The 12,394-nt window shown below is 39.8% G+C and overlaps 1 protein-coding gene across 1 annotated transcript in view; it reads left to right on the top strand.

Annotated features, from left to right (window-relative positions):
- Positions 1-12,394, top strand: part of Arid4a (AT-rich interaction domain 4A) — a 69,297-nt gene that overhangs the window by 24,461 nt on the left and 32,442 nt on the right. The window contains exons 9-11 of the mRNA XM_038336063.1: positions 1,244-1,323; positions 2,304-2,380; positions 3,831-4,000. Of these exons, the coding sequence (XP_038191991.1) occupies positions 1,244-1,323; positions 2,304-2,380; positions 3,831-4,000 (327 nt within the window). The remainder of the gene's footprint in view (positions 1-1,243; positions 1,324-2,303; positions 2,381-3,830; positions 4,001-12,394) is intronic.

The raw sequence follows: 12,394 nt of genomic DNA, 5'->3' as shown, positions 1-12,394 counted from the left end.
TGAGTCATCTGGGTCCTCTCAGCTGCTGAGCTGTCTCTCCAGTCCCCATGCCCCTTAGGTTATTTTTAAAATTACTTAAATTGTTTTAAAAATTCTTAAAATTCTTATACCTGGTGAGATTGGCTCAATAGGTAAAGATGCTTGGCGCTAACTCTGACAACCTGTGTTGAATCCCTTGAAGACCCACATGGTGAAACAGAGAACCATGTCTTTTTTTTTCATATATACTTTGTTTTTAATTGAGCTATATGTTTTTCCTCACTCTTCTTTCCTTCCCTCTCCCCTTCCACCCTCCTTTCTGCCCCCCACACCCCTGATTTACTAAGGAGATCTTGTCTTTTTCTCCTTCCTGGGAGGATCCATGTATGTCTCTCTTAGGGTCTTTGTTGTCTAGGTTCTCTGGGGTTGTGGACTGTAGGCTGGTTATTCTTTGCTTAATGTCTAAAAGCCACTTATGAGTGAGTACATGTGATATTTGCCTTTCTGGGTCTGGGTTATCTCACTCAGATTCTTTTTTCTAGTTCCGTTGATTTGCCTGCAAATTTCTTTCTTTTTTTTTTTTTTTTTTTTTTTTGGTTTTTTTTTTTGGTTTTTTTTCGAGACAGAGTTTCCCTGTAGTTTCTAGAGCCTGTCCTGGAACTAGCTCTTGTAGACCAGGCTGGCCTCGAACTCAGAGATCCGCCTGCCTCTGCCTCCCGAGTGCTGGGATTAAAGGCGTGCGCCACCACTGCCCGGCTGCCTGCAAATTTCAAGACGTCATTATTTTTTACTGCTGAGTAGTACTTTATTGTGCAAATGTACCATATTTTCCTTACCCATTCTTCAGTTAAGGGACATCTAGGTTGTCTCCAGGTTATGGCTATTGCAAATGTCATTGTGGTATGAGTGTGCATTTGGGTCTTGAGGTAGACTGATTCCTAATTTTCTGAGAAATCGCCATACTGATTTTCAAGAGAACCACGTCTTACGAGTTGTCCTTTAACCTATATGAGTGCATGGCACACCTGAACTCTCCCCACCCTGCACATAAACACATAGGCATAATAAAAAGCTTAAACAGATTCTTGGCTAGGGCTATAACTCAGTGGTTGAGTGCTTCCCCAGCATACAAAAGGCCTTGGGTTTAATTACTTAAAACTGTGAAAAATATTTTTTTAGTTAGCAAGCAAGCAAACAAACAAATGTATATTTTTTTTTCTTCTCTGAGCAAGAGGAGTCAGTAGATTCTGAATTTGTATTCCAGGTCATCTCTCCCAGCTGCAATGATGATGTCACAGTGAAAAAGGACCAGTGTTTAGTTCGATCATTTATTGATTCTAAATTGTGAGTAATGAAACACCTCGTAGTGATTCATCGGGATGGGACAGAGTTCATGGGCACCCACCATAACGGGGAGTCCCTCAAGATGGGGTTGAGAAGTTGTTACTGTGTTAAAAGTTAGGGTGCTTTTAGCTGATAAACATTATATAAAAATTCAATATGTGCGAACAGTATTAAAGATATTTATTTGTAAATAAAGTGTATATAATTTTTTAATTGAAAAATTCTGGATCTTTATCATGTGTTATTTCATATTATGAATTATGAAACTTAAGTCTTTATTAGTAGAATAATTAATACTTCCACTTTTTATTTAAAAAAACAGATTTTTAGGAACTTTCTACTAAAATCACTTTTTCTTCAAAGAGAACAGTAAAATTAAGTATATATATTTGTTATTCTCTTTGAAAAATATACCATAATATAAGAGTCATAAAATATTTTAACAACGCCGGGCGGTGGTGGTGCACGCCTTTAATCCCAGCACTCGGGAGGCAGAGGCAGGCGGATCTCTGTGAGTTCGAGGCCAGCCTGGTCTACAAGAGCTAGTTCCAGGACAGGCTCTAAAAAAGCTACAGAGAAACCCTGTCTCGAAAAACCAAAAAAAAAAAAAAATATTTTAACAAACTAACAAAAATTAAGAAATACTGAGCAAAATATGTGTTGTCTATAAGTATTGAAATGACTATGTTCGTAGAAACTCTTGTCTATAGGAAGGTTGTATATTTGGAAGCAATGAATTTGAGGCTCTCAAATAAGAGTACTTTAAGTACATAAAATTTAAAAATACTAGCTTTGTCTGTATTACCTCCAATACTTTCTTAAGGATCAGGTTATTCATGGCCTGCAACTTCTAAAACACTATAGGACAAAATAATTTTGATTTTTGAGGTCTAATGAATGTGTTAATGTGAACTGTTTAAATGATTTTTGTTTGTTTTTTATTTAATAAGCAGTTCTCCCCATTTTGTTCTTTTTCTTAGTTACTCCATAGCAAGAAAGGACATTAAGGAGCTAGACATCCTCAATCTGCCAGAATCTGAGCTCTGTGCTAAACCAGGTAAAAGAAAGCTGAGTCAGTATGTCAGCATATTATTTCATGGCGTGACTGTGTCCGGAAAATAACAAATGGAACAATACTGACCAGTCTCTATTATGATAGTAACTGTTTGGAATCCTGTATCCAGCCTGTAGTCTATAGGCTACGTGTGGCCGGTAAAACATAATGAATTGTTTTGCTTTTCCTTTCCCTTGTTGCTTGGTAGCATGGTTCCTGAGTATGAACCTTACAGATAATGTGTTGGACACACTCTTAAAGGCATTTTTATTATGTCTCCATAAAATACTTGGTTTGTAAATTTTACAAATTTAACTGTGCATGTTTGGTCATTTGTAGTGAGGAGCAGACGGGCTGCGTTCCTGCCGCCCTGCTCCTGGCCGCCTGGCTAGCTTATGCCCCGAAATAACAACACACAAATTGTATTCATTTAAATACTGCCTGGCCCATTAATTTCAGCCTCTTACTCACATCTTGACTAACCCATATCTAATAATCTGTCAATGAAGTGGTGTCTTATCGGAAAGATTCTAGCGTACGTCCATCTTGGGCTAGAGCTTCATCGCGTCTGTCTCCCTGAGGAGAGGCACGGAGGTCTGTCCCAGAGAGGAGAGGCGGGACAATTGTCTGATCCATCTACCTCACTTCCTTTTTCTTGTTCTGTCTATTCCACCTATCTAAATCTTGCCCTATCAGAAAGCCAAGGCAGTTTGTTTATTAGCCAATGGGAATCCTCCATCAGTCATTAATATTTCTTCTTCCTCCTCCTCCTCTTCCTCCTCCTCCTCCTTTTGTCTTTGAATCAGGATTCCTCTGTGTAGCCTTGGCTGTCCTAGAACTCACTCTGTAGACCAGGCTGGCCTTGAACTCACAGAAAGACACCTGCCTCTGCCTCCTGAGGGCTGAGATTAGAGTCATGCACTTCCACACCTGCTGACCATTAGTATCTAATAGTGGGGCTGGAGGGATGGCGCAGCGGTTAAGAGCACTTAGTGCTCTTGCAGAGGACCCAGGTTTGGTTCCCATCACCCACACAGCAGTTCACAACCATCTGTAAACAGTTCCAGGGGATTTAATGCCTCTGGTGGACTCAAGTGTGCACATAAATCTGGTAGATTGCTTGTGCACATAAAATAAATATAAATCTTTTTTTCTAAAAGGCTACTTCTAATCTGCCAGACGTGGTTTCACTTGGGAGGTGGAGGCCTGCAGATCACAGGTTCAAAGCTAGATTGGGCTACATGGTGACATAGTGAGACCCTGTCTCACAATAAACAAACTTTGTTGTAAAATCTACATGCTCTTCTACTCATGAAGTACTCAGATGTCCTCCGCCACTTTATGAATGATGACTGGATTGGGGATGAGCTCTCTGGCCCGGAAAGCCATGCATCTCTCTTAAGTTCATGCTCTTCGTTCAGTGGCAACAGCTGGAGTCCATGTTTCCTTTCAGGGCTGCAGAGAGCAAGTATCTTCTTAAAAGCTAGAATCGTTCCTGATAATTGGAAAATGGACATAAGTGAGATTCTTGAGTCATCCAGCAGTGATGATGAGGAAGACTGCCCAGCTGAGGAGAATGAAGAGGAGAAGGAAAAAGAAGCCAAGAAGGAGGAAGAAGAACCGGTAGGTCCAATTAGGCAACATGGAAACCTTTTTGTTGTTTGTTTTTGTTTTCTAGTGAAAATAATATCTCCATGTGTTTGTTTCTCTGTCTAGATTATATATATATATATATAGTCTGAAACGTTTCTTTCTTAATTTGATTGAGGAGGTGTGACTGTTTGGTTCATTGTATAGTGTAGTACCAGTTTTCATTGTGAAGTTATTGGAAAGTACTTTGCCAAGGTAATCAGCAAGGTTTTGTGGGGGAGGGGATTCGGTGTTTGTGTGTGTTCTCTTACTGTCAGTGTGTGAAGCAATTGTCATCCTGCTTTCAGGGTGCCATTAGAATCAGAAAGTTATTGTCCTCAGCTGGCACAGCTAAACTGTGGAGCTGAGGGATTTGAACCCAGGTCTTGCTTCTCCTAACTTGGAAACCTTCTAGGGGTAAATATCTTAATTCCTCCCAAAGAAAGATTCATCTGGCATCTTGACAAATCACAGAAAAGATTGAGATTGTATTTTTATTAGGAGTGGTTTTCTTTGTGATCTTGCAGTGTTCCCAGTGTGGTTACAGGAATCGTCTGTGGAGTTGCCATGGCTGCTCACGTGGTGTTTGTCTGTTTATTCATCAGTGTTTTGTTAAGTGGGGTAAATTTTCTAGTGTAATTTTGGTTGTTGAGAGGCAAAACAAAGAACATGAGTTTATTGAAAAAGAAGACCTATTTGAGCATGAAAATGTCAGCCCTGAAACTATGTACTGCTTTTGTGTTTAAATACACAAATGTGAGCTTCTGGAATGCCAGAACTAGATTCGTGTGTGAGGAAGAGTGCATGCTAGTTCTTTCCTTTGACCTCCCCTGCAGCATTTGGCTTTTTACACTCTGAAATCAGAATGGCGGTTCATACTTCCAGGCTGCCTACAGAGTTGCCATAGTAACATGCTGTTGGTTTTAAGTGAGCATGCTCAGAAAGACAGGAAGGTTTAGCAGAGGCTTGGCAGGTTGCCAATGGAGGTTTGCCAGCCGCTTTGAAATGGGCTGTCTTTCTTTTCCTTTCATGTAATGTCTGATTTCTATGTGGAAGAGAATGTAAGTAGTTGCTGTATAACCCGCGGATGCTGTGCCCTAAGAGGGACAGCAGGTATTTGCCAATCAGACTGGCATGTCCAGACCCTGCACTGACTAAGTAGAAGGGGAAGCTAACCATTTTGCATTTGAAAGGAAATGCAGCACATAGGTAAGATTTTTTTTTTAAAAAAAAATATTTAGTTATTCTTTTGATTGCCAAAAATGGAATTAAGTAAAATCTTTAGGTGTTGATTATATGACTGATATGTAGAGCTTATAGCCAAGCGTAATTGTTTCTTGTAAAAAAGACAGTAGGAATCTATTTTTAGAGGATTAAAGGGTAAAGGGTATTTTCCTCAAACACAAGACAGCGTTTTGAATGACAGTGATGAGAGGTGTGGTGAAATTCAGGAGTTAATAATTGAATATTAGATGTGATATCTGTATTTTATCTGTATTTAGTTTTAGGTTGTGTGTTTCAAGGTAAATGGGCCACAGTTTCAGGGTGTGAACTGTTAACAGTCTGTGATTTAGGTTCTGGATTTTTATTTAACATCAATTAGGATCTTATATTGCCAAATGCTGAAAAAGGGTTAGTCTCTTTATTTTTGCTAATACTTTTAATTGGTGTCCCTTCCAGAAGGCATTTTACCTACCCCTCAAAAAATACCCTGAAATTTTAAACAAAGAGGCTAAAAAGAGCTTTGAAAGAAGTTACAGAGGGCGCCTATAAAATAGTAAATAGTGCTCATGTTACAGTGATTAATTTCAGAATAATGTAATGTTTCATTCAAGCTGTGAGTGATAAATATTAGTAAAAAATGAGTAGAGCAGAAGCTATTGCAGGTAGTAGTAAAGAAAAATTAAAAGATAAGGACACTTAGAAAATGGTATCTTTTTACAATATGTTTCTTGTGAACTTGCAAAAATTTAGTGAGCATGGTTGCTTTATTCCTACTAAAAAAATAACAGCAAAAATCACAAAATGTAGGCTTGAGTTATAGTTTATTTTAAATTATTTTTCAGATGCTCATTTTTCATAGCATTTGCTTTATTGATACGTACTTGTTGTGAACTAGTTTTCTGGCTACCTTAGTGGGTTTTCTTGAGGAAGATTTAGGTTGTTTTAGGAAAAAATATCAGCTGCATTTTCCTTGCTCTTGGATTTGAGATTTAGTTGCTGAATCATTCTAACTTGTCTTGAAGAACAATTTTGAAACGTTTAATATGCTGATGAACCAAGAAATGCTTTAAACTGTACATAGCAAAGGGAGAAACATGAGCCATGGTACATGGTGACTAGTCCGGGAGTCCGGTAAGCCAGGGCCTACCTGGCTTAGTCATCATGGGCCTTTCCCACACCAGTGAGGCTAAGTTCTTGTCTTACATTACAGATCATAATTCCTCCTAAGATGTATTGATAGTGTACTTCTTAGGATGACTGAATGCTGCTTTACAAGAGTCTTAAAGATCCCTTGTACCATTCTGTGAGCCGTTAAACAGCACTGTATATTGTCATCAGTGCAGGCTAGCAGGCAGGCGTATGCAGCAGATCACACAAGTGTTAGCTGTATCTGCAGTGGGAATGAGCAGTAGCCTCTGTTTAGCCATCGTGCTCCGGGTATTTCAACACAGTGGGAGCAGGAAGATTTGAGATTCTACAGCTTTATCATGGAGCAATAGCTTTTTTATTTAATATTTGATTTCCTACTCATATGCTACTTCAGGACTGAAGTGTAAGCAATATGTCTCATACCGTGCTTGGGGAGAGGATCTGACGGAGGGTAGTTCTTATCTGTATTCTTAACTGCAACATATAAATAATTATTTTGGGAAAAGCCTAGAGGTTATTTTTGTGGGTGTTATTTAAATATCTTTGTTAAGAAAACTTTTTCAAGAAAATTATATTAGAAAAGACATTACTAAATTTTTTTGAACTAGGAAATTTATTTGGAAGTCCATATGAATATAATAATGATAGCAGTTATTCATTTCTCTTGACTTGGAATTATATTGGATAAATGTAGGGGAGTTTTCTAAGGGTGAAAAGTTAAAAGATTAATTATCAAGAGGAATTTAACTCGTTTTAGCTTAAATCATTATGGCTTTATAAGTCAGCTTTGTGTACCAGATTTCATGTTTAGCAAGAAAAATTAAAATTAGTGAAGTTTTTATAGGAACTGCTCCTTTTTTCAGTCTAATGATTGATACACTCATTTCTCCGATCTTGAATTTCCTAGGTATTGCCGTCACATTTGCTACCCAAGATAATCTTCCACTATGGTAAAAGTCATAAGTGTTTGAGTTTTTTAATTCTGGGAAATATGAATATTACTTTTTTAGTATTTAAATGTCACCTGTGTCAATCTATAACCATGTAGATTAAAGGCATTTGTTGATGATTATTCAAAATCACTTTGTATATAGACCCACAGGAAATACCTGAAAACTCAGGAAAACTGTCAGTAAAAGCTAAAGGTTTTTAAATGTAGTATAAATAATTATAACTATATCAAATAACTCCAATAAACTAAACATTAAGTGTATCTGAAACAATAGCCTTCAATGGATAACTTAGATACTTACAGTCAAACATAACAACTTGCTTAAATTTAGACTACTAAACAAGGAAATAAAAATGTCCCAACTGGACTGGAGATGGCTCAGGGGTCAAGAGCACAGCTGGGCCTGCGAAAGACCTCAGTCTGGTGCTCAGCACCTTCATGGCAGTAATCCAGCTACAGGGGATCCAGTGCCATCTGCTGGCCTTCTCAGGTACTTCCTGAATGTGGTTCACTGGTATACATGCAGGCAAAACGCTCAGACACATAAAAAGAAAAATCTTAAAAGTCCTAACGAATTTTAAAAAAAATCTTCACTGTTTTAGCTTAAATTGTGAACCACACTAAATTCACCCAATAAGACTAATGAGACTTTTGTTCACACAAAAACAGCTACATTTGGGGCTAGAGAGATGGCTCAGCGGTTAAGGACATTGCCTGCTTTCCCAAAGGTCCTGAGTTCAATTCCCAGCAACCACATGGTGACTCACAACCATCTGTAATGAGGTCTGGTGCCCTCTTCTGGCCTTCAGGCATACACACGGACAGAATATTGTATACATAATAAAAATAAACAAATATTTAAAAAAACAGCTACATTTTCAAAATAATTTCTGTGTATGGTGTTCTATCTGCATGTCTGGTCTCTCCACTTTCATGCCTGGAGACCAGAAGAGGGTGTCAGATCCTTTGGAACTGGCGTTCCAGATGGCCGTGAACCACTAGAGGTGCTGAGAATCAGGATCCTGGAAGAGCAGCCAGTGCTCTTAACAGGGGAGCCAGCTCTGCAGCACTCTAATACAGCTATATTTTCTGTGTTTTAAAAACACTTTCTATGTAATTTAATCTGTGATCATATAACAGGTTTGAATGATATAGAAAAACTTGATAATAGCACCTATATTATATCTTGATGGTGACAATGTTTGTACCATTTCAAATGGAAAATAAGTTACTCCGTTTAGTTCACTGTGGTAATTTAAGAGTTACATGATTATTTTAAGGAGGTTGTTGTTAGGTTGTAAAACAGTGTCTTACTGGAAATATATCACATCCTTTGGGCTCCTGGAGGTGCTCTATGTGTGTAACAGTACGCCTGTAAATTTTAGGTTCAGGCGTTCTTGGGTCCCCAGCTGCTATTGGTCAGTTCAGTGTTTATAGTCAGGTCATCTTTGAATGTCACCTTGTCTTCACTCTGGCTTTGGAAAGAAACCCCCAAGTTTCAAATGGGAGCAGACTTTGAGCCCTATAAACTTCACGAGAGTGGTTTTAGACCCTCCAGCATACCTGCTCAGAAACAGTCGGCAGTGTGCGTCCTCTGAGAGCCAAATCCTTGAGGTTCTGCTCTGGATCAGGAAGTCTTGCCCTAGCAGCCCCAGCTTTTCCTCCCTGAGCCCAGTCCGCTCTGTTTGCACACCCTGGTCCTGGCGTTCCCTCCACTGCTGGCTGTGCTTGCCTCTGACCAGGCTGCTCAGTTACATGCACTGTCCCTGACTTCTCATTCTCTCTCTGTAGTATGTCTTGTCTTGTAATCACGACCAGAACAACTTCGCTGACAGTCAAGCAAAAGTGTGTCTTATCTTACTTCTTAGTAGCATTCAGATCTCAGGATGTGATGTTTGTTTTCTGGTTTACTTCCCAACCAAACGATAGAGTATCTTTGAATCTATGTATACTTCTCAGTTGTCTCTTAGCTACACACATTTATACTAAACTGTGCATGGAAATTTTATTTATCAGTATTCAAACTCAGTATGCTCACGGCCTCACTTACCTTCCCTTGTCCTCCCCAGGCCATTCCTAATTTATTTTAGTAGACGCACCATACCCACTTGTCTAAACTGAACACACGGAATACACGAAAGGCATCTTGATTCTTTCCTTGGTCCTCCCCACCAACTCCATTCAGATACACAAACCCTTTGTCTTGTACCAACCTGAATAGCTCCTTAATTTGCCCACTTCTTTCAGTAACTACGCTTGCCTATCAAAGTCCAGGCAGTCACTGCAGTGGCACCTGAGTGTACTGGCACGTCCACACGTACCGTCCTCCATTCCGTTCTCTGCACTAGATCTGATGCCAGTTTTTTAAACTACTTGTGATCCCTTTGGGAATAAAATAATTTTAGGGCACAAAAGAGGCTGTGGTTTGTACCTTTTTGAATTGAAATGTTTCTGAAACATGTTATGTAATACCATCTCTTTCTCAAAGCAGTGTGCTGAATATTATTCCAGGTTTATTTATTCAGGTAATTTACTGCTGTCCGGGCTCTTGGACCTTACACAAGTATTGCCAACTTAATTTTTTAAACTTATTTTTCTCTTGTTTTGTATTTACTTATGTATGCATTTATTTGGGTGGAGGAGGCAGGTATGTGCTATGTAGTGTGTCTCAAGGCAGGACAGCTTGCAGAAGCTGGTTCTCTCCTGTGGCTTGTACTCAACTTGGTAGCAACCATTCTTCCCTGCTGAGCCTTCTCACCAGCTCCAGTGTATTTAAGACTAGAGCTCTGGAAGCCAAGGCCTTCCTGACGATGACCTTGAACTTGCCTTCCTTTACCCCCGCCCCCCAAGTGCTGGGATCACGGCTATCTCCTACCACTCCCTGCTCAAACTGTCAGCTTTTATGCTTGAAACTTCGTAGATAGTTCTTTGCTGTTCATTAGAGATCAAGATTTTAATTTCTCTTTCCCTCCCTTTTCTTCTCCCTCCCTCTCTCCTTTTATGAGATGGGGTGTCGCAGTGCTGCCCAGGCTGACCTTGAATTCCTGTGCTCCCGCAGTTCTGGTTCTGCCTCCTGAGTAGCTGAGACTACAGTGCATATCACTGTACCAAGGTTTATTTATTTTATGTGTGTGAGTGTTTTGCTTGGATGTATGTTTGTGCACTATGTACATAACTTGGTGTCCACAGAAGTCAGAATAAGGTATCAGGTCCCCTGGAATGGGAGTTACAGATGCTTGTGAGACACTGGGTACTGGGAACCAACCCTTTTCCTGCAAAAGCAACAAGTGCTCTTAATGACTGAACTATCTTTCTAATCATTTTTTAAAAATTTAAAAGATTTTCCTTTTAAATTGAAGTCTTTATTAACTAGTTCACTGAGGTGTTGTGATATATCTGTTGTATTATAACATTTGCCACCACTAAGATAAACCTTTTATTATCACTGTTAAGATACGTAGCTCTGTAGTTGAACAAGATGACTGACCCAATATTTTCTGCTTATTTTTACAGACTTGTTGGTTTTCAAATGAAAACTGCATAACTCTCTTACCAATATATTTGTGTGTGTGTGTGTGTGTGTGTGTGAGAGAGAGAGAGAGAGAGAGAGAGAGAGAGAGAGAGAGAGAGAGAGAGAGATTGATTATGGAGGGAGGTTAGACACATTTCTCTATGGTTCCTTTAAAACAGACTCGTACACTCAACAGTACCTTCTCAATTTTTTAGATTTTTCTTGTGAGAATACTTAGGCTGGAGTTTCACAAGCCCTTCAGTTTTTTTCTTCTTTCTTGTGCTGTAAAAGAACCCAAGGTATACCAGGGACGTTGTGTCTCATCTTTTCTCCCCAGGGTACCCAGGCGGCTAGCACTAAGAGCCTGACCCATATTAAACCCTCATCACCTAGTTTCTGAATAAATGAATAGATGTGGATTATGTAAAATCTTGGGAAATTCCTGTTTGAGACAAGGTGTTGGACTGTTGTTTGAAGGTTAAGTAGAACAGTCTTTAACACAACTTTTCTTCAGAATACCTATTCTTAGACAGTGTACTCCAAGTAATAGTGTTCTCTCTCTCTCTCTCTCTCTCTCTCTCTCTCTCTCTCTCTCTTTCTCTCTCATACTTCTGTGGTTTTTTTAAATAATTTCTTTCTTCGACCAGTTTGAGATAGCTTTCTGGACCTTACAAAGAGGTCTTTAGCAATGCTTGTTTGTGATTGGCCCACTGGAAACCCTTTAATAGCTTCCAGCCCGTATCAGATGAACACAAGATTTTGGCATCGGTTTTTGTTGTTTTGTATCTTTTCATTCTTGGCCTTTGAACGTCTGGCTGTCATGAATTAACTCCTGTTCACATTTCTATTCTCACTCTCCCAGCCACCGCTCAGATAGCGCTCGGAGGCTCCTGCATCGTTGGGCATATGAGTCAAATGCTGGCCTTGTCTTCTCGTTTCTCTTCTCACTGTTAACTGTCACAGGCTGAACACAATGAAAGTCGAATTGGTGATGGTGCTCACCTGTAATTGCAGCACTCTAGTCAGAGGCAGGAGGATAGCTACGAGTTCCAGGCCAGCCTCCTGGCCTGTCTATACAGTTTGGATACCTTCCTGACTTGCACCCTGTGGTACTTCATTTGTGGCTCATGCTTGTAATCTCAGCACTTGGGCAAAAGGATTGCCACTAATTCCAGGCTAGCCTAGATTGCAGAAGAGATACTGTCTCCAAAGTTAGGAAGGAAGGACGGACAGACGGACAGACAGACAGAAAGACAGACAGGCAGAAAGAAAAGCAAAAGGTAACAAATGATGTTTGTCTCCCCACTAAAGTGGTATGAAGTCCATTTGTCATTGGAGTCTGTGCCTTTTCTGAAAAAGCATTCATTTCCAGGGCCATGTGAGGAAGGCGCAGGTGAGCAGAGGCGCGTCTCCCGCGTGGTGACCATCCCGAACCACTCTTATTCCTTCCCGTTTTCAAGACTTGATGCGGAGCATTAGTTGTTAGCCAGTGTGAAACACGGAAGAAAATCTTGTCAACGCAGCTGCCAAAATGTCCTTTCATTACACAGTG

Source organism: Arvicola amphibius, chromosome 7 (genome assembly GCF_903992535.2).
Source record: "Arvicola amphibius chromosome 7, mArvAmp1.2, whole genome shotgun sequence".
Lineage (NCBI taxonomy): Eukaryota > Metazoa > Chordata > Mammalia > Rodentia > Cricetidae > Arvicola > Arvicola amphibius.
This window is presented reverse-complemented; position numbering and strand designations above follow the sequence as displayed.